Source organism: Carcharodon carcharias, chromosome 29 (genome assembly GCF_017639515.1).
Source record: "Carcharodon carcharias isolate sCarCar2 chromosome 29, sCarCar2.pri, whole genome shotgun sequence".
Taxonomy (NCBI): Eukaryota; Metazoa; Chordata; class Chondrichthyes; order Lamniformes; family Lamnidae; genus Carcharodon; species Carcharodon carcharias.
In genome coordinates, this window is record NC_054495.1 from 5,461,152 (window position 1) to 5,480,945 (window position 19,794).

A 19,794-nucleotide genomic window follows, 5' to 3' on the forward strand; every position below is an offset into this window, starting at 1 on the left:
AGAGGGAAAGAAGGAGAGAGGGAAAAGGGAAGGGTTTTGCTGATTTTTGGTAAGGGGGGAGCTGTTATCTGGGAGAGTTAATGATGGGGGAAGGGGTGGGTTATGAACGTTAGGGGTGGGGGCGGGGCTTACAGGCTGTGGCAGGGTTGGGGGGGGCTTCACTCACTGCGTAGTTGCCCCTGAGGTGCTTGGTTGGTCACTTGTCCGGGTCACGAACGGCAGTGGCTCCAGGTACTTTGATTCCACTGCAATCCCATTGGTCGTTCCCTGGGCAGAGGGAGAAGGTCAAAGGTTAGATGGGCTTGACACAGTAAATAAACCCCCTCCGCACAAACACGCCAGCCCACAACTACCCTCACCCACACCCCCCTACCCCACCCCTCCCGGCCGCCCCAAACACACACTCCCAGTGCCGCCTGGGAGGCGACAACCACTGCAAAGGAATCCACTGTGGGAGCTCCTTCCACACCGTGGCAGTGGATTAGCTATTCAACTCAGTGAGGAATCACTCACCCCTTATGAAAAGTCCCTACAGAGGCACAGAAGCAGGTGGAGCTGCCAGGAGTTTCCTTCTGCCTCTTATGCTCTACCTTCTCATCCCCTACCCCTCCTCCCTATTGCTCTTACAGCACCTTTCAGCACCTCAGGACACCTCAAAGGACTCCCTCAGTACTGACCCTCTGACAGTGCAGCACTCCCTCAGTACTGACCCTCTGACAGTGCAGCACTCCCTCAGTACTGACCCTCTGACAGTGCAGCACTCCCTCAGTACTGACCCTCTGACAGTGCAGCACTCCCTCAGTACTGACCCTCTGACAGTGCAGCATTCCCTCAGTACTGACCCTCTGACAGTGCAGCATTCCCTCAGTACTGACCCTCCGACAGTGCAGCACACCCTCAGTACTGACCCTCCGACAGTGCAGCACACCCCAGTACTGACCCTTCGACAGTGCAGCACTCCCTCAGTACTGACCCTCTGACAGTGCAGCACTCCCTCAGCACTGACCCTCCGACAGTGCAGCACTCCCTCAGTATTGACCCTCTGACAGTGCAGCACTCCCTCAGTACTGACCCTCTGACAGTGCAGCACTCCCTCAGCACTGACCCTCTGACAGTGCAGCACTCCCTCAGCACTGACCCTCTGACAGTGCAGCACTCCCTCAGCACTGACCCTCTGACAGTGCAGCACTCCCTCAGCACTGACCCTCTGACAGTGCAGCACTCCCTCAGCACTGACCCTCTGACAGTGCAGCATTCCCTCAGTACTGACCCTCTGACAGTGCTGCACTCCCTCAGCACTGACCCTCGGACAGTGCTGCACTCCCTCAGTATTGACCCTCTGACAGTGCAGCACTCCCTCAGTACTGACCCTCGGACAGTGCAGCACTCCCTCAGTACTGACCCTCGGACAGTGCAGCACTCCCTCAGTACTGACCCTCTGACAGTGCAGCACTCCCTCAGTACTGACCCTCGGACAGTGCAGCACTCCCTCAGTACTGACCCTCTGACAGTGCAGCACTCCCTCAGTACTGACCCTCGGACAGTGCAGCACTCCCTCAGTACTGACCCTCTGACAGTGCAGCACTCCCTCAGCACTGACCCTCGGACAGTGCAGCACTCCCTCAGTACTGACCCTCTGACAGTGCAGCACTCCCTCAGTACTGACCCTCGGACAGTGCAGCACTCCCTCAGTACTGACCCTCTGACAGTGCAGCACTCCCTCAGTACTGACCCTCTGACAGTGCAGCACTCCCTCAGTACTGACCCTCGGACAGTGCAGCACTCCCTCAGTACTGACCCTCGGACAGTGCAGCACTCCCTCAGTACTGACAGGTGCTATGGGAGCCCTGCTGCCTCCCCTCCGCACTCTCGAAAGCAGTCATTCGCCTCCCCACGGTTGAACAGCCGAGTTGCACAACTTACCGCAGTGGCGAGCTGTCTCTCCGGCGCCGTCCCGCCCACGATGAGGTCCATGGCGTTCAGCTCCCTGTCGCGCTGCCTCTGATTGGCTGGCCGCTCTGGGATGGGCGGGACTGGCCGGTGGGCAGTGCCCGAGGCCCCAGGCTGCGAGGCGGGCAGGCCGGGGAGAGGCCGGCTCTTCATCCAGTCCAGGAGTGCGGCGCTGACCGGCCGCTCAGGCAGGGGAGGATTTGCCGGTGCCCTGGGCTAGCAGACAAGGGAAGGGGGGGCAGCCGTTTAGTCGTCCCTCATCTTCCAGTTCCCCTCCCCACCTCCACCAAGACCCCTGCGATCTTTCCCAGCGTATAAGATGCCCCACCCTCCGAGCCCGCACGTACTCGCCCCGGTAGTTAATAACCATGATATTCGACTGTGGTAGCCATCACACTTGAGCTCCCATCACCATCAACAATCCTCCGGCCGCTGCAGGAGCCCTGATTGACTTACCCCCCCCCACCCCACTCCCCCCCTCCACTTTCCGCTCGCAGAAGGCCGCGGTGTGCCAAGCTCCAACCCCCCCCCGCCCCCCCCACAAATCTGGCACTGCAAACTGACCCTGGGTCTGGGACGATCTGCAGCGCTGGTAGGGCAGGTGGCGGGATCGGCACTGGGCCACTGGCGCCATGGGGGGCCCAAGCTTGCCGAGCTGGGTGGTCACCCGGGCTTTGGGGTGGCAGAGGTCGTGTGCAGAAGTTGTGGGTGGAGGGGGACTGCGGGGGTGGGGCTTGCCATGAGGATGCATGGTGGTGCTCGAGGCCCAGGGGTTGGTTGTCAGGTCAGAGGTTGGTGGTGAAGTTTGGTGGGAGGGTTGTGTCGGAGGTCCGGGGTTCGGAGGTTGGGGTGGAGAGCAGGGTGTCGGAGTTTGGAGTGGAGGTCAGGGGCAGAGGTCGGAGGGTAGGCAATAGCTGGAGATCAGAGATAAAAACAAAAAAACTGCGGATGCTGGAAATCCAAAACAAAAACAGAATTACCTGAAGAAACTCAGCAGGTCTGGCAGCATCGGCGGGGAAGAAAAGAGTTAACGTTTCGAGTCCTCATGACCCTTCGACAGAACTTGAGTTCGAGTCCAAGAAAGAGTTGAAATATAAGCTGGTTTAAGGTGTGTGGGGGGGGCGGAGAGAGAGAGAGAGAGAGAGAAGTGGAGGGGGTTGGTGTGGTTGTAGGGACAAACAAGCAGTGATAGAAGCAGATCATCAAAAGACGAAGCAGCATTTCACTTGCATTTCCCCCAACTTAGTCTACTGCATTCGTTGCTCCCAATGTGGTCTCCTCTACATTGGAGAGACCAAACGTAAACTGGGCGACCGCTTTGCAGAACACCTGCGGTCTGTCCGCAAGAATGACCCAAACCTCCCTGTCGCTTGCCATTTTAACACTCCACCCTGCTCTCTTGCCCACATGTCTGTCCTTGGCTTGCTGCATTGTTCCAGTGAAGCCCAATGCAAACTGGAGGAACAACACCTCATCTTCCGACTAGGCACTTTACAGCCTTCCGGACTGAATATTGAATTCAACAACTTTAGGTTGTGAGCTCCCTCCCCCATCCCCACCCCCTTTCTGTTTCCCCCTTCCTTTTTTTTCCAATAAATTATATAGATTTTCCTTTTCCCACCTATTTCCATTATTTTTAAATATCTTAAAATCTTTTATGCTCTCCCCACCCCCACTAGAGCTATACCTTGAGTGCCCTACCATCCATTCTTAATTAGCACATTCATTTAGATAATATCACCAACTTTAACACCTATGTGTTCTTTTGTACTATTGTTGTTGACATCTTTTGATGATCTGCTTCTATCACTGCTTGTTTGTCCCTACAACCACACCCCTCCTCCACCTCTCTCTCTCTCGCTCTCTCCGCGCCCCCCCACACACCTTAAACCAGCTTATATTTCAACTCTTTCTTGGACTCGAACTCAAGTTCTGTCGAAGGGTCATGAGGACTCTAAACGTCAACTCTTTTCTTCTCCGCCGATGCTGGAGATCAGAGGTTGGTGGAGGATGGGGCGGGGGCCTAACAGCGGAGGGCAGGGGTAACTGCTCACCTTGGTTGCCGTGCCCAGACTCCTGGCGCCGGGAGAAGCGTTGCTTCGAGCCTGAAGCAGGTCTGTCCGTGGTGGAACCGCTGGTGGGGTGAGATTCAGGCTGGCTGGAGGCATCGGCAATGCAGTTTGTTCAACCTGCTGAATAGAACAAACAAACAGGTCATTGCCTCAACCCTCAGTCAACATGGAGATCAGACACAACCACAGAAACTCACAGATCCACACACCGAGTCCACACACACACAGACACAAACACACACGCAAACATGCACAGACACAAATGCACACATGCAAACACACACATGCACACATGGACGAGAACAAACTTACAGGCACACAAACATGCACACACAAACCCACACCCATACACACACAAACATGCACACACACAGACACAAACACACACACAGGCACAAATATACACAAATACACACACACACGCACACACAAACACATGCACACATGTGCACAGAAACACACAGATGCGCACACACACGCGCGGACACAAACACACAAAATCACACACACACACACAAATGTACAGGCACACAAATGTGCACACAAACACAAACACAGCCATAAACACACACAGCCATAAACACACACAGCCATAAACACACACAGCCATAAACACACACAGCCATAAACACACACAGCCATAAACACACACAGCCATAAACACACACAGACATAAACACACACAGACACACACACACACAATAACAAACACACACAAACACACACAAACACACACAAACACAGACACAAATGCACACATGCGAACACACACACATATACACACTAACACAGACATAAACACAAACACATGCACACACAAACACACACAAATACAAACACACAAAGACAAACACACAGACATGCACGCACGCACACATGCACGCACGCACACATGCACGCACGCACACATGCACGCACGCACACATGCACGCACACACACAGACACGCACGCACACACACAGACACGCACGCACACACACAGACACGCACGCACACACAGACACGCACGCACACACACAGACACGCACGCACACACACAGACACGCACGCACACACACAGACACGCACGCACACACACAGACACGCACGCACACAGACACGCACGCACACAGACATGCACGCACGCACACAGACATGCACGCACACAGACATGCACGCACACAGACATGCACGCACACAGACATGCACGCACACAGACATGCACGCGCACAGACATGCACGCGCACAGACATGCACGCGCACACACAGACATGCACGCGCACACACAGACATGCACGCGCACACACAGACATGCACGCGCACACACAGACATGCACGCGCACACACACAGACATGCACGCACACAGACATGCACACACACACACAGACATGCACACACACACACAGACATGCACACACACACACAGACATGCACACACACACACAGACATGCACACACACAGACAGCCCCGTACCTTGTTGAGGGCAGCCAGCTTGTTCATCAGAAGCGCCACGTCCTCGAAGTTATCTTCCTCCTCATCCTCCTCCAGGACTTGGTTGGTAGGCAGGGCGTCCTTGCTGATTTGCGATTGGCTGTGCCGGGGCTGGAATGGATCCACCACGATGGACTCCATGCCTTTGATCTCACAGCGGCAGAACGGACAGCTATGGCCATCTGACTCCTGGCAGGGGTCACAGGTCACAGTGCAGGGTCAGTGGACGGAGTGGAACAACATCCCCGCCTACTCCCCTTAGATGAGAATCCGACTGTGTAGGAGGAGGCCCTTCAGCCCATCATGCCTGTGCTGGCTCTTTGATAGATCTATCCAATTAGGCCGCACTCTCCCCCCCTGCTCTTTCCCCCCATCGCTCTGCAAATTTTTCCCCTTCAACCTTTGATCCAACTCCCCCCCTTTTGAACGTTCCCCTATTGAATCTGCTTCCACCGCCCTTTCAGGCAGCGCCTTCCAGATCACAACAACTCGCCGTGTCAAAATAAAATTCTCCTCATCTCCCCCTCTGGGTCTTTTCCCGATTCTCTTCAATCTGTGTCCCTCTAGTTACCGACCCTCCTGCCGCTGGAAACAGTTTCTCCTTATTGACCCTATCCCAACCCCTGCCCCCTCACTCTTCCCCCCCCACCCCCACACTGCCCCATCTCCCTCGCCTACGTCCCCCCCTTGCCATTTCCCACCCCCACCCTCTGCCCTCCCGCTCTCACCCCCGAAGGCGTGGGACGTGGGCCCGCTCGGAGCACCGCGGTTTGGGGTTTGTGGGGGGGGGGGGGGGGGGGGGGGTTGCGGGGGGCTGGGATGAGGAGGGGGAGGAAGGGTTGGTGAGGGCGAGCACATACCTGCCAGGCGGTGAGACAGGTGTTACACATCAGGTGCCCGCAGGGCTCGATCTTCACGTCCTTATCGTGCTCGGTGCAAATCTTACAGAGCTGGAAGGTGGAGCCAATGTCACAGTATAACTCGTACTGCTCCTGTAGAGAGTGGGGGGGGGTGGGGTGGGGAAGGAAGAGGTAGTTACACAGGGTCTGCTCCCCCCTCCCCTCCCCTCCCCCAGTATATCTCCCACCACCCTCCCCGGGGCTTCAAGCTGATATTTGGTACCCGTCCCTCGAGACCCTTAAAAGGTGGTTTTTTGACCTCTGGGGAACATAGAACGATTACAGAGCAGCAGGAGGCCATTCGGGGCCTCTGTGTCTATGCCGGCTCTCTGCAAGACTGATTCACCACCCCCCCCCCCCCCAACTATTTCTCCTTGGCCTTTTCTCTTTGGAGAATCACCCTTTCGAAAGCCTCGGTTCAATCTGCCTCCCCCAGTCTCTCAGGCAGCGCGTTCCAGACCCTAACCCCACTGGTGGTGTGAAAAAATTTCCCCTTGTGTCTCAGTTGCTTCTTTTCCCAATCCTCTTAAAACTGGGGTTGCCTTTTCCTTGATCCTTCCGCCCATGGGAGCAGTTTCTCCCGATCCCGATCCCTCGTGATTTCAGACACCTCTATCAAATCTCCTCTCGACCCTCTGTCCTCCAGGGGGAACAGTCCCAGCTTCTCCAATCTCTCCACTTCACTGAAGTTCCTCATCCCTGGAACCGTTCTCGTGAATCTTTTCTGCACCCGCTCGAACACCGTCACCTCATTCCTAAAATACGCCATTCAGAACTGAACACAATACTCTAGTTGAGGCTGAACTAGTGTTTTATACAGGTTTAACATAACTTCCCTGAGAAAGGGAGAGAGATCACTGTAATCGGAGGTCAAGGACGTGCAGGTCAGTGAAGAACATTCCTCTACCTCCTGCCCAACAGCCCTGGCCTAATCCCAATGGAATAGTCAACCTTGTCCCATCCAGCATCACTAACCTGAGAGACCTGGATATGATCCTGTCTGAAAGGCTCACACAATCCGGTTAGATCCGGATTAAAGTCACGGCCGTCAGGGTACAGGTAACTGTGGAGAAAGACAGAGAAAAAGACAATCAGGGTCACAGGATTAATGGCAGGGACCCTGTTTAAAGAGGGAGCCTCTCTGTCAGGGACCCTGTTTAAAGAGGGAGTCTCTCCCTCCGGGACCTGTTTAAAGAGGGAGTCTCTCCGTCAGGGACCCTGTTTAAAGAGGGAGTCTCTCCGTCAGGGACCCTGTTTAAAGGGGGAGTCTCTCCGTCAGGGACCCTGTTTAAAGAGGGAGTCTCTCCTTCAGGGGCGCTGTTTAAAGAGGGAGTCTCTCCGTCAGGGACACTGTTTAAAGAGGGAGTCTCTCCGTCAGGGACCCTGTTTAAAGAGGGAGTCTCTCCGTCAGGGACCCTGTTTAAAGAGGGAGTCTCTCCGTCAGGGACCCTGTTTAAAGAGGGAGTCTCTCCAACAGGGACCCTGTTTAAAGAGGGAGTCTCTCCAACAGGGACCCTGTTTAAAGAGGGAGTCTCTCACTCAGGGACCCTGTTTAAAGAGGGAGTCTCTCCAACAGGGACCCTGTTTAAAGAGGGAGTCTCTCCGTCAGGGACCCTGTTTAAAGAGGGAGTCTCTCAGTCAGGGACCCTGTTTAAAGAAGGAGTCTCTCACTCACGGACCCTGTTTAAAGAGGGAGTCTCTCCGTCAGCGACCCTGTTTAAAGAGGGAGTCTCTCACTCGGGGACCCTGTTTAAAGAGGGAGTCTCTCACTCGGGGACCCTGTTTAAAGAGGGAGTCTCTCACTCGGGGACCCTGTTAAAGAGGGAGTCTCTCCGTCAGGGACCCCGTTTAAAGAGGGATTCATTCCGTCAGGGACTCTGTTTAAAGAGGGAGTCTCTCCGTCAGGGACCCCGTTTAAAGAGGGATTCATGCCGTCAGGGACCCTGTTTAAAGAGGGAGTCTCTCTGTCAGGGACCCTGTTTAAGGAGGGAGTCTCTCCGTCAGGGACCCTGTTTAAAGAGGGAGTTTCTCACTCAGGGACCCTGTTTAAAGAGGGAGTCTCTCTGTCAGGGACCCTGTTTAAAGAGGGAGTCTCTCACTCAGGGACCCTGTTTAAAGAGGGAGTCTCGCCGTCAGGGACCCGGTTTAAAGAGGGAGTCTCTCCGTCAGGGACCCCGTTTAAAGAGGGAGTCTCTCCAACAGGGACCCTGTTTAAAGAGGGAGTCTCTCACTCAGGAACCCTGTTTAAAGAGGGAGTCTCTCCAACATGGACCCTGTTTAAAAAGGGAGTCTCTCCGTCAGGGACCCTGTTTAAAGAGGGAGTCTCTCCGTCAGGGACCCTGTTTAAAGAGGGAGTCTCTCACTCAGGGACCCTATTTAAAGACGGAGTCTCCAACAGGGACCCTGTTTAAAGAGGGAGTCTCTCTGTCAGGGACCCTGTTTAAAGCGGGAGTCTTTCCTTCGGGGACCCTGTTTAAAGAGGGAGTCTCTCCAACAGGGACCCTGTTTAAAGAGGGAGTCTCTCACTCAGTGACCCTGTTTAAAGAGGGAGTCTCTCACTCAGGGACCCTGTTTAAAGAGGGAGTCTCTCACTCAGGGACCCTGTTTAAAGAGGGAGTCTCTCACTCAGGGACCCTGTTTAAAGAGAGAGTCTCTCACTCAGGGACCCTGTTTAAAGAGAGAGTCTCTCACTCAGGGACCCTGTTTAAAGAGGGAGTCTCTCCAACAGGGACCCTGTTTAAAGAGGGAGTCTCTCCGTCAGGGACCCTGTTTAAAGAGGGAGTCTCTCACTCAGGGACCCTGTTTAAAGAGGGAGTCTCTCCGTCAGGGACCCTGTTTAAAGAGGGAGTCTCTCCGTCAGGGACCCTGTTTAAAGAGGGAGTCTCTCACTCAGGGACCCTGTTTAAAGAGGGAGTCTCTCCAACAGGGACCCTGTTTAAAGAGGGAGTCTCTCCAACAGGGACCCTGTTTAAAGAGGGAGTCTCTCACTCAGGGACCCTGTTTAAAGAGGGAGTCTCTCCAACAGGGACCCTGTTTAAAGAGGGAGTCTCTCACTCAGGGACCCTGTTTAAAGAGGGAGTCTCTCACTCAGGGACCCTGTTTAAAGAGGGAGTCTCTCACTCAGGGACCCTGTTTAAAGAGGGAGTCTCTCACTCAGGGACCCTGTTTAAAGAGGGAGTCTCTCACTCAGGGACCCTGTTTAAAGAGGGAGTCTCTCACTCAGGGACCCTGTTTAAAGAGGGAGTCTCTCCAACAGGGACCCTGTTTAAAGAGGGAGTCTCTCCAACAGGGACCCTGTTTAAAGAGGGAGTCTCTCACTCAGGGACCCTGTTTAAAGAGGGAGTCTCTCACTCAGGGACCCTGTTTAAAGAGGGATTCTCTCACTCAGGGACCCTGTTTAAAAAGGGAGTCTCTCCAACAGGGACCCTGTTTAAAGAGGGAGTCTCTCCAACAGGGACCCTGTTTAAAGAGGGAGTCTCTCCAACAGGGACCCTGTTTAAAGAGGGAGTCTCTCCAACAGGGACCCTGTTTAAAGAGGGAGTCTCTCACTCAGGGACCCTGTTTAAAGAGGGAGTCCCTCCGTCAGGGACCCTGTTTAAAGAGGGAGTCTTTCCGTCAGGGACCCTGTTTAAAGAGGGAGTCTCTCCGTCAGGGACCCTGTTTAAAAATGGAGTCTCTCACTCAGGCACCCTGTTTAAAGAGGTAGTCTCTCCAACAGGGACCCTGTTTAAAGAGGGAGTCTCTCACTCAGGGACCCTGTTTAAAGAGGGAGTCTCTCCAACAGGGACCCTGTTTAAAGAAGAAGTCTTTCCATCGGGGTCCCTGTTTAAAGAGGGAGTCTCTCACTCAGGGACCCTGTTTAAAGAGGGAGTCTCTCCAACAGGGACCCTGTTTAAAGAGGGAGTCTCTCCGTCAGGGACCCTGTTTAAAGAGGGAGTCTCGCCGTCAGGAACCCTGTTTAAAGAGGGAGTCTCTCCAACAGGGACCCTGTTTAAAGAGGGAGTCTCTCCAACAGGGACCCTGTTTAAAGAGGGAGTCTCTCACTCAGGGACCCTGTTTAAAGAGGGAGTCTCTCACTCAGGGACCCTGTTTAAAGAGGGATTCTCTCACTCAGGGACCCTGTTTAAAAAGGGAGTCTCTCCAACAGGGACCCTGTTTAAAGAGGGAGTCTCTCCAACAGGGACCCTGTTTAAAGAGGGAGTCTCTCCAACAGGGACCCTGTTTAAAGAGGGAGTCTCTCCAACAGGGACCCTGTTTAAAGAGGGAGTCTCTCCAACAGGGACCCTGTTTAAAGAGGGAGTCTCTCCAACAGGGACCCTGTTTAAAGAGGGAGTCTCTCACTCAGGGACCCTGTTTAAAGAGGGAGTCTCTCACTCAGGGACCCTGTTTAAAGAGGGAGTCTCTCACTCAGGGACCCTGTTTAAAGAGGGAGTCTCTCACTCAGGGACCCTGTTTAAAGAGGGAGTCTCTCACTCAGGGACCCTGTTTAAAGAGGGAGTCTCTCACTCAGGGACCCTGTTTAAAGAGGGAGTCTCTCACTCAGGGACCCTGTTTAAAGAGGGAGTCTCTCACTCAGGGACCCTGTTTAAAGAGGGAGTCTCTCACTCAGGGACCCTGTTTAAAGAGGGAGTCTCTCCGTCAGGGACCCTGTTTAAAGAGGGAGTCTCTCCAACAGGGACCCTGTTTAAAAATGGAGTCTCTCACTCAGGAACCCTGTTTAAAGAGGGAGTCTCTCCAACAGGGACCCTGTTTAAAGAGGGAGTCTCTCCATCAGGGACCCTGTTTAAAAAGGGAGTCTCTCACTCAGGAACCCTGTTTAAAGAGGGAGTCTCTCCAACAGGGACCCTGTTTAAAGAGGGAGTCTCTCCGTCAGGGACCCTGTTTAAAAAGGGAGTCTCTCACTCAGGAACCCTCTTTAAAGAGGGAGTCTCTCCAACAGGGACCCTGTTTAAAGAGGGAGTCTCTCACTCAGGGACCCTGTTTAAAGAGGGAGTCTCTCACTCAGGGACCCTGTTTAAAGAGGGAGTCTCTCCAACAGGGACCCTGTTTAAAGAAGAAGTCTTTCCTTCGGGGTCCCTGTTTAAAGAGGGAGTCTCTCACTCAGGGACCCTGTTTAAAGAGAGAGTCTCTCTGTCAGGGACCCTGTTTAAAGAGGGAGTCTCTCCAACAGGGACCCTGTTTAAAGAGGGAGTCTCTCCAACAGGGACCCTGTTTAAAGAGGGAGTCTCTCCAACAGGGACCCTGTTTAAAGAGGGAGTCTCTCCAACAGGGACCCTGTTTAAAGAGGGAGTCTCTCCAACAGGGACCCTGTTTAAAGAGGGAGTCTCTCACTCAGGGACCCTGTTTAAAGAGGGAGTCTCTCCATCTGGGACCCTGTTTAAAGAGGGAGTCTCTCACTCAGGGACCCTGTTTAAAGAGGGAGTCTCTCACTCAGGGACCCTGTTTAAAGAGGGAGTCTCTCCTTCAGCGATTAGTCTCAATGTATTATAAGGGGGACACTGGGTAAACACTCGAGGGAGAAAGGGATAGAAGCTGATGGGGCTGAGTTGAAGAGGCCTGGGAGGGGACTGCTATGGAACAGATGGGCTGAACGGCCTTTCTGTGCTGTAAAATTCTGTAACCCAAGATATGGATAAAAATCTCACAAAGAATTGCACAGAACATCGAGCACAGAAACAGGTCATTCAGCCCACGTGATCCATGCTGGTCCGAGCCTCTTCCCACTCGAAATACCCCTTCCCTCTAAACCACCTTGACACCTTTAAGAAGCATCAGCCCTTCGCCTTTAAATGCCTCCATCCTATTACCCTCCACCACCCCCTGTGGGGGCGAGTTCCACATTCTCCCCACTCTCTGGGTGAAGACATTTCTCCTGGGTTCCCAATTGGATTTATTAGTGACTTTCTTATCTCGATGGGCCCCAAGTTCAAGTCTCTCCCACAATTAGTGGAAATACCATATCCACCCTTTCGAAACCCTTTTATAATCTTAAAGATCTCTATCAGGTCACACCTCCACCTTCTCTTTTCTAGGGAAATCAGCCCCAGCCTATTCGATCTTTCCTGATCGGTATAATCTCTCAGTTCATTGTGAACCTCTTCTCCCAGTGCCTCGCTATTCAGTTTGTAACACTGTGACCAGAACTGTCCACTCTGCTCGCATTGTGGCCTTTACTCACAAGCCTTCACGTTGGCCCTCGATGAGGGCCTGGAAGAGAGGTTTGTTCTGAGGGATGGTCTGTAAGATGCCCCCATCGTCTGTCACATAGCCAATAGCCCATTGTCCCATCCGTGTGCAGCTGAGCCGAAAGATGTAGCTGTGAAGAGAACGAGACACCGTGTGGATACATACATGTGCACACACACAAACACATGCGTGTGCGCATGCGCACACACACACACACACACACACACACAGAGACACAGAGTCAGGGAGACAGACAGAGGCACATACATAGACATAGACACAAACACAAAGACAGGCACGGACAAACAGAGACATAAAGGCGGAGAGACAGATGCATATACACTGAGACACACACACACACACACTCACACAATGCTTCACTCTCGCTGTAAAAAGTCTTGCATTTCTGTTTGCAGTTTTATAACCTCAGACGCTTTACAGCCAATTAAGTCTTTTTTGAAAATGCGGTCACTATTGTATTGTAATGAACACGTCAGCCAATGAATGCACAGCAAGCTCCCACAAACAGCAATGCGACAATGACCCAGATCATCTGTTTTCAGTGATGGTTGAGGAATAAATATTAGCCCTGGGACCCGGGGAAAACTACGCCACCACCCCTCAGCCCCCCTTCCATGTAGTAGCCGTGGGATCTTTAACAACCACCTGAGAGTGCAGACCCAGGGCTCACTTTAACATTTCATTTGAAAGATAGCACCTCAGGCAGTGCAGCACTCCCTCAGCTTTGTGCTAAGAGTGTCAGCTTCGATTGCCGAGCTCATGGTGTCTGGAGCGGGACTTGAACCCACAACCCCCTGAGCCTGAGGTGGAGCGGGATAAACGCTGTACATTTGAGACTGGCCGACACGATACCTGGCAGGTTTCTGGGTGTAGTGCTGGAGTCTCGCCTTCACCTCGTCATAGGTCAGGAAGGCCATGTAACCTGGGTGGGTGACAGCGAGGCAGTTCCAGTTCTTCAGCAGTGAAGGCCAAGGCTGGGGATGGAAAACACGCAGCCCGTCAGCAACCACGGAACATTCCGGCATCGCACGCGACCAAGCGCTTCCCACCTACTCATGGGCTAACCCCGTTCTCCTCTGAGGTTGGGACGTAGACAACGATGACTGGCGGGGAAGGTATGGGCAGCTCCTGGAGAGAATTATCAGTGGCATAGCTCCCACAGAGAGGGCTAGCAGAGGCAGGATGGGCTGAATGGTCATCTTCTGGGTTATAAGATTGCAGTCTGGAGGTCCCATGTGGAATATTGTTCTACTGCTCAATCACGGGAATGCCCTGGGTTTCACATCTCATCAAAAAGACAGTACATCTGACAGTGCAGCATTCCCTCAATACTGACCCTCCGACAGTGCAGCACTCCCTCAGTACTGACCCTCTGACAGTGCAGCACTCCCTCAATACTGATCCTCTGACAGTGCAGCACTCCCTCGGTACTGACCCTCCGACAGTGCAGCACTCCCTCAGTATTGACCCTCTGACAGTGCAGCACTCCCTCAGTACTGATCCTCTGACAGTGCAGCACTCCCTCAGTACTGACCCTCTGACAGTGCAGCACTCCCTCAGTACTGACCCTCTGACAGCGCAGCACTCCCTCAGTACAGTAAAGTGTTGCGGATTACGGGTTTTAGCCTTTGTGCTTGGCCTTGACCCTTGACCTTCTCGCTGCGCGGGGCGAGCGCAGCCAGCTCTGTGGAACGCTCGGGACCGTGGCCGGTGACGGACTCAGGGCCTCAAGCCCCCGGCCTGCGAGCAGCAAAGCGCCCTCGCCAGAGTGTGGTGTGGGGGGGGGTGGGTGGTGGGCGGGGAGGTGGGCGGTGGTGGAGGGGGTGGGGAAGGGGGTCTATCTGCCCACCATGCCCCACTCCCTGGCCAATGCACCGTTCGGGGTTTCTAACCGTCAGCCGCCGGGAGTGACAAGGTCATTGGTCAGCCAAGCAGGTGGAAAGTTCTGGCAGCACGAAGAGAGGAAGTAGCTGTCGAGTCTCTTGAGCTCGTGTGGTTTCGTCTCCACAGCAACCGGGGTGGCCGCACTCCTCGCGCTGTCAGTTCTGGGCGGGGGCACAGCCTAAGGATGGTGCACGGAGAGGTTGTTCTCAGCCTCAGTGACCCGAATCAGACACACCAAAACCCAAGGGATTTAACGCACAAATTTCCCACGAGAAAGTGATGAAACCTTTTCTTTTGCAAAAAACTTAGCTTCACTTTAATTCGCTCTTTTAGCCCCACCTTGTACCCTAGTTTCTATCTTTCCCACCACCGCCCCCTCGCCTTACCCCCACCCCCCACAAGGACCTTGTGTCACTTGTTCACGTTGACCTTTCACCCAGTCCTGCTATGATCACATTCTGCTTTCTGACCGCTGCTACCATTGGAACGTCCTTTAGTCCTTAGCGCCCCTTCAGGACAGTCACGGTGCTACCGCTTGTTATAAGAGTCCCAGGCGGCAACCCTCCTCAGCCACCACCCGACGGAGTTGACGATGAATGAGAGGGCGATGCTCACGGCCTTGGAGTAGTGGCCGGTGCCTGGGGTGAAGCTGCTTCACCCCTTCGCCGATGTGGGTGGAGTGACTCCCCTCCCTCGGGGTTCACCGCCCCAGGCGCTGCCGGTTTCTTTCCGCCTTTTCCTGGCTCCCTCCTTGGGAGCCGGTTCCGCCCCGTCGACCAGCTTCTGTTAGGCACAGGAGACAGGCCCCCATCACCCCCACCAAACTACCACCGCCCCCCCCACTCCTCCGTCACCACTGGGGCTCCCTGCAGGCTTCAGTCACCTGCTCACCCCCACCCCCCACCCATCATGGCCGAGCGTGAAGGGAGTGTTCGGAGTAGGGGTGTGGGTGGGGGGGTGGGGGGGCGGTGCTGAAAGCTTGGTGCCCCACCCCCACCCTTCCCCCACCCACTGCATTTTCAGAAGGACTCAGAAGAGAGATATTCCCTGGGGGTGGGAAGGAGTTTGGGGGAGGAGGGTGGGCGAGGGGCGTGGGAGTGGGGGAGTGGGTGGGGCTTAATGGAGGGGGGAGGGGGTTGGGGGGTGCACCCCCGCCCTGATCAGAGAGGGAGGGCCAGCGGGAGGGGGCCGTTGGGGGTTGGGGAGGGGGATTGTCGGGGGGTGGTGGGTGGGGGTGGTGGGTGGGGGTACAGAGAAGTCCCCTGTCCTGGTGGGGGTGGGGGTGTGGGGCGGGCGGGCAGTGTCCTGGGTTTCACACCCGAGAATGTGCAAGGCGCTATACAAGTGTCAGTTTCCCAGGCTGCTTGGGGGCAGTGACTGTCCAGGAATCTCGGGATCGTCTCTCTCTCTCTATCTATCTCCCCCTCCCTCTCTCTCCATCTGTCTCCCCCTCCCTCTCTCTCCATCTATCTCCCCCTCCCTCTCTCTCCATCTATCTCCCCCTCTCCCTCTCCCGCTGTCTCTCTCCCTCTCCCGCTGTCTCTCTCTCCCTCTCCCGCTGTCCCTCTCTCCCTCTCCCGCTGTCCCTCTCTCCCTCTCCCGCTGTCCCTCTCTCCCTCTCTCCCCCTCTCTCCCTCCCCCCTCCCCCTCCGCCTCTCTCCCTCCGCCTCTCTCCCTCCGCCTTTCTCCCTCCGCCTCTCTCCCTCCCTCTCTCTCTCTATCTCCCTCTCTCTCCCTCTATCTCCCTCTCTCTATCTCTTTCTGTCTCCCTCTCCCTCTCTCTCCATCTCTTTCTCTCTCTCTACCTCTGTCCGTCTCACTCTCTCTGTCCGTCTCACTCTCTCACTCTCTCTGTCCGTCTCTCTCTCTCACTCTCTCTGTCCGTCTCTCTCTCTCACTCTCTCTGTCCGTCTCTCTCTCTCACTCTCTCTGTCCGTCTCTCTCTCTCACTCTCTCTGTCCGTCTCTCTCTCTCACTCTCTCTGTCCGTCTCTCTCTCTCACTCTCTCTGTCCGTCTCTCTCTCTCACTCTCTCTGTCCGTCTCTCTCTCTCACTCTCTCTGTCCGTCTCTCTCTCACTCTCTCTGTCCGTCTCTCTCTCTCTCTCTCTCTCTGTCCGTCTCTCTCTCTCACTCTCTCTGTCCGTCTCTCTCTCTCACTCTCTCTGTCCGTCTCTCTCTCTCACTCTCTCTGTCCGTCTCTCTCTCTCACTCTCTCTGTCCGTCTCTCTCTCTCTCACTCTCTCTGTCCGTCTCTCTCTCTGCCTCTCTCCTTCTGACTCTGTCACTCTCTCTGTCCCACCCCCTCTCTGTCCCTCCCTCTCTGCCTCTCTCTGCCCCTCTCTCCCTCTCTCTCTGTCCCTCTCTCTCTGTCTATCTGTCCCTCTCTCTCTGTCTATCTGTCCCTCTCTCTCTGCCTCTCTCTCTCTTTGTCCCCCCCTCGCTCTGTTCGTCTCTGTCTGTCTCACTCTCTCTGTCTTTCTCTCTCCCTGCCTCTCTCCCTGCCTCTCTCCCTGCCTCTCTCCCTGCCTCTCTCCCTGCCTCTCTCCCTGCCTCTCTCCCTGCCTCTCTCCCTGCCTGTCTGTCTCTCCCTGCCTGTCTCTATGTCTCACTCTCTCTGTCTGCCTCTCTCTGCCTTTCTCTTTCTCTGTATCCATCTCTGTCTCTCTCTCTCTTTCGCTCTGTCTCTCTCTCTCTCTGTCTCTGTCTCTGTCTCTCTCTCTCTCTCTCTCGCTCGCTCACTCTGTCTCTCTCTCGCTCGCTCACACTGTCTCTTTCTCGCTCGCTCGCTCACACTTTCTCTTTCTCGCTCGCTCGCTCACACTTTCTCTTTCTCGCTCGCTCGCTCACACTGTCTCTTGCTCGCTCGCTCACACTGTCTCTTGCTCGCTCGCTCACACTGTCTCTTGCTCGCTCGCTCACACTGTCTCTCCCTCTCGCTCGCTCGCTCACACTGTCTCTCTCTCTCGCTCGCTCACACTGTCTCTCTCTCGCTCGCTCACACTGTCTCTCTCTCGCTCGCTCACACTGTCTCTCTCTCGCTCGCTCACACTGTCTCTCTCTCGCTCGCTCACACTGTCTCTCTCTCGCTCGCTCACACTGTCTCTCTCTCGCTCGCTCACACTGTCTCTCTCTCGCTCGCTCACACTGTCTCTCTCTCGCTCGCTCACACTGTCTCTCTCTCGCTCGCTCACACTGTCTCTCTCTCGCTCGCTCACACTGTCTCTCTCTCGCTCGCTCACACTGTCTCTCTCTCTCGCTCGCTCACACTGTCTCTCTCTCGCTCGCTCACACTGTCTCTCTCTCGCTCGCTCACACTGTCTCTCTCTCGCTCGCTCACACTGTCTCTCTCTCGCTCGCTCACACTGTCTCTCTCTCGCCCGCTCACACTGTCTCTCTCTTGCCCGCTCACACTGTCTCTCTCTCGCCCGCTCACACTGTCTCTCTCGCCCGCTCACACTGTCTCTCTCTCGCTCACACTGTCTCTCTCTCGCTCTGCCTCTCTTCCTCTCCCTCTGTCTCTCTCTCACTCTCTCTCTCAGTACCTCTCTCTCTCTGCCTCTCTGTCTCCCTCCCCCTCTCTCTCTTACTCTGTCTCTGTCTCTGTCCCTCACTCTCTCTATGTCTCTCTCCCTCTATCTCTTTATCTGTCTCTCTCTCTTTCCTCACTCTCTCTGCCTCTCATTGTCTGCCTCTCTCTCTGTCTGTCTCTCTCTCTCTCTGTCCCTCCCACTCTCTCACTGTCTTTCTCTCTGTCTCTCTCTGTCTCCTTCTGTCTTGCTGCCCCTCCCTCTTTCTCTGTCCCTCTCTCTCACTGCCTTTCTCTCTCTCTATCCCACTCTCCCTCTCTCCGCCTCCCTCTCACTGCCTCCCTCTCACTGCCTCCCTCTCACTGCCCCTCCCTCTCACTGCCCCTCCCTCTCACTGCCCCTCCCTCTCTCTCAGCCCCTCCCTCCCTCTCAGCCCCTCCCTCTCTGCCTCCCTCTCTCTCCCTTCCTTTCTCTCTCTCTTTCTATCTGTCTCTCTCTCCCTCCCTCTTTCCCCCTCTCTCCCTCCATCTCCCCCTCTCACTCCCTCTCTCCGTCTCTCTCCCCCTCCCTACCCCTCCCTCCCCCTCCCCCTCCCTCTCCATCTCTCTCCCTCGCGCTCTCCCTCTCCCTCCCCCTCCCTCCCTCTCCCTCCGCCTCCCTCTGCCTCCCTCTGCCTCCTTCCCTCTCTTACCTGGAAAAGCCGGGTGAAGATGTCAAACTCGAAGATGGAGATGTGGTCGTTACAGGTCAGGTCAATGGTCGATTTGAGGGCCATGGACTCCATCCCACTCCCGAACCGGTGAACCTTGTACAGCTGCTCACGGAATTGCTTCCAGGGAACGATGCACCTGGGGAAAAGGATCGAGGGGAGAGTTGGGGGGGGGTGGTGGGGGGGGAGGAGGGGTTGGGAAAGGGGGTTCAAATTGGAAAGATCGGGAAGCAGGAGGGAATGGGATAGTGGGAAAGAGAGCAGGAATCAGGAGGCGGATGGGAGAAGTGGAGGAAGGGATGGGAAACAGCAGAGGAATTGGGAGAGGGAAAATGGAGATGGAAAGTTTGGAAAGAGGAAAGATGGGAGAGGTTGGTGATGGAGGGAATGTGAAGAGGGAAAATAAAGGATGAACTAGGGTTAGCCTTCATCACCGCTAATTTAGAAATAATTAAGCGACTAATTTGGAATTGAAATATTACACACATTGGATATCATCGCTGGGGAATGGAAGCAGACCTTAATGTCCAACCCCCATTCTAAGAGACATTGGGGATGTGTACCCCTTTAAATCTTAAAGGTGCTCTGCAATTTCACCCTTATTTTTAAACTCAATGCGTCAAGAACGGGAGCGATTCCACAAGACAGCTGGTCACCGCCTCCAGTACCTCATCAATTTGCATCAGCACCAACAGTGCGCATCATGAGGCTACTTGACATTGGAGTGCATCACAACAGGGCACAAAATGTCTGCCCTCGTCTTCGCACGGCCCCAGGCAGAAGCTGGCAGTCAGGAGTGGGCACCTGCCCTGCCTATAGCCCACAGCACTTAATAGACAGTGTAGGGGGAGATTTACTCTGTATCTAACCCCGTGCTGTACCTGTCCTGGGAGTGTTTGATGGGGACAGTGTAGAGGGAGCTTTACTCTGTATCTAACCCCGTGCTGTACCTGTCCTGGGAGTGTTTGATGGGGACAGTGTAGAGGGAGATTTACTCTGTATCTAACCCCGTGCTGTACCTGTCCTGGGAGTGTTTGATGGGGACAGTGTAGAGGGAGCTTTACTCTGTATCT

At 54.7% G+C, this 19,794-nt stretch overlaps 1 protein-coding gene across 4 annotated transcripts in view; it reads right to left on the reverse strand.

Annotated features, from left to right (window-relative positions):
• Nucleotides 1–19,794, reverse strand: part of LOC121271046 (E3 ubiquitin-protein ligase CBL-like) — an 81,361-nt gene that overhangs the window by 16,931 nt on the left and 44,636 nt on the right. For 3 of the 4 annotated variants that reach the window (XM_041176748.1, XM_041176747.1, XM_041176745.1), the window contains exons 3-11: nt 18,704–18,860; nt 13,453–13,574; nt 12,572–12,709; nt 7,369–7,456; nt 6,355–6,486; nt 5,477–5,683; nt 4,005–4,142; nt 1,924–2,166; nt 167–267 (exon numbers count right to left, since the gene is read on the reverse strand). In XM_041176748.1, coding sequence (XP_041032682.1) covers nt 167–267; nt 1,924–2,166; nt 4,005–4,142; nt 5,477–5,683; nt 6,355–6,486; nt 7,369–7,456; nt 12,572–12,709; nt 13,453–13,574; nt 18,704–18,860 — 1,326 coding nt within the window. The remainder of the gene's footprint in view (nt 1–166; nt 268–1,923; nt 2,167–4,004; nt 4,143–5,476; nt 5,684–6,354; nt 6,487–7,368; nt 7,457–12,571; nt 12,710–13,452; nt 13,575–18,703; nt 18,861–19,794) is intronic. The other variant, XM_041176746.1, reaches the window with a different exon arrangement.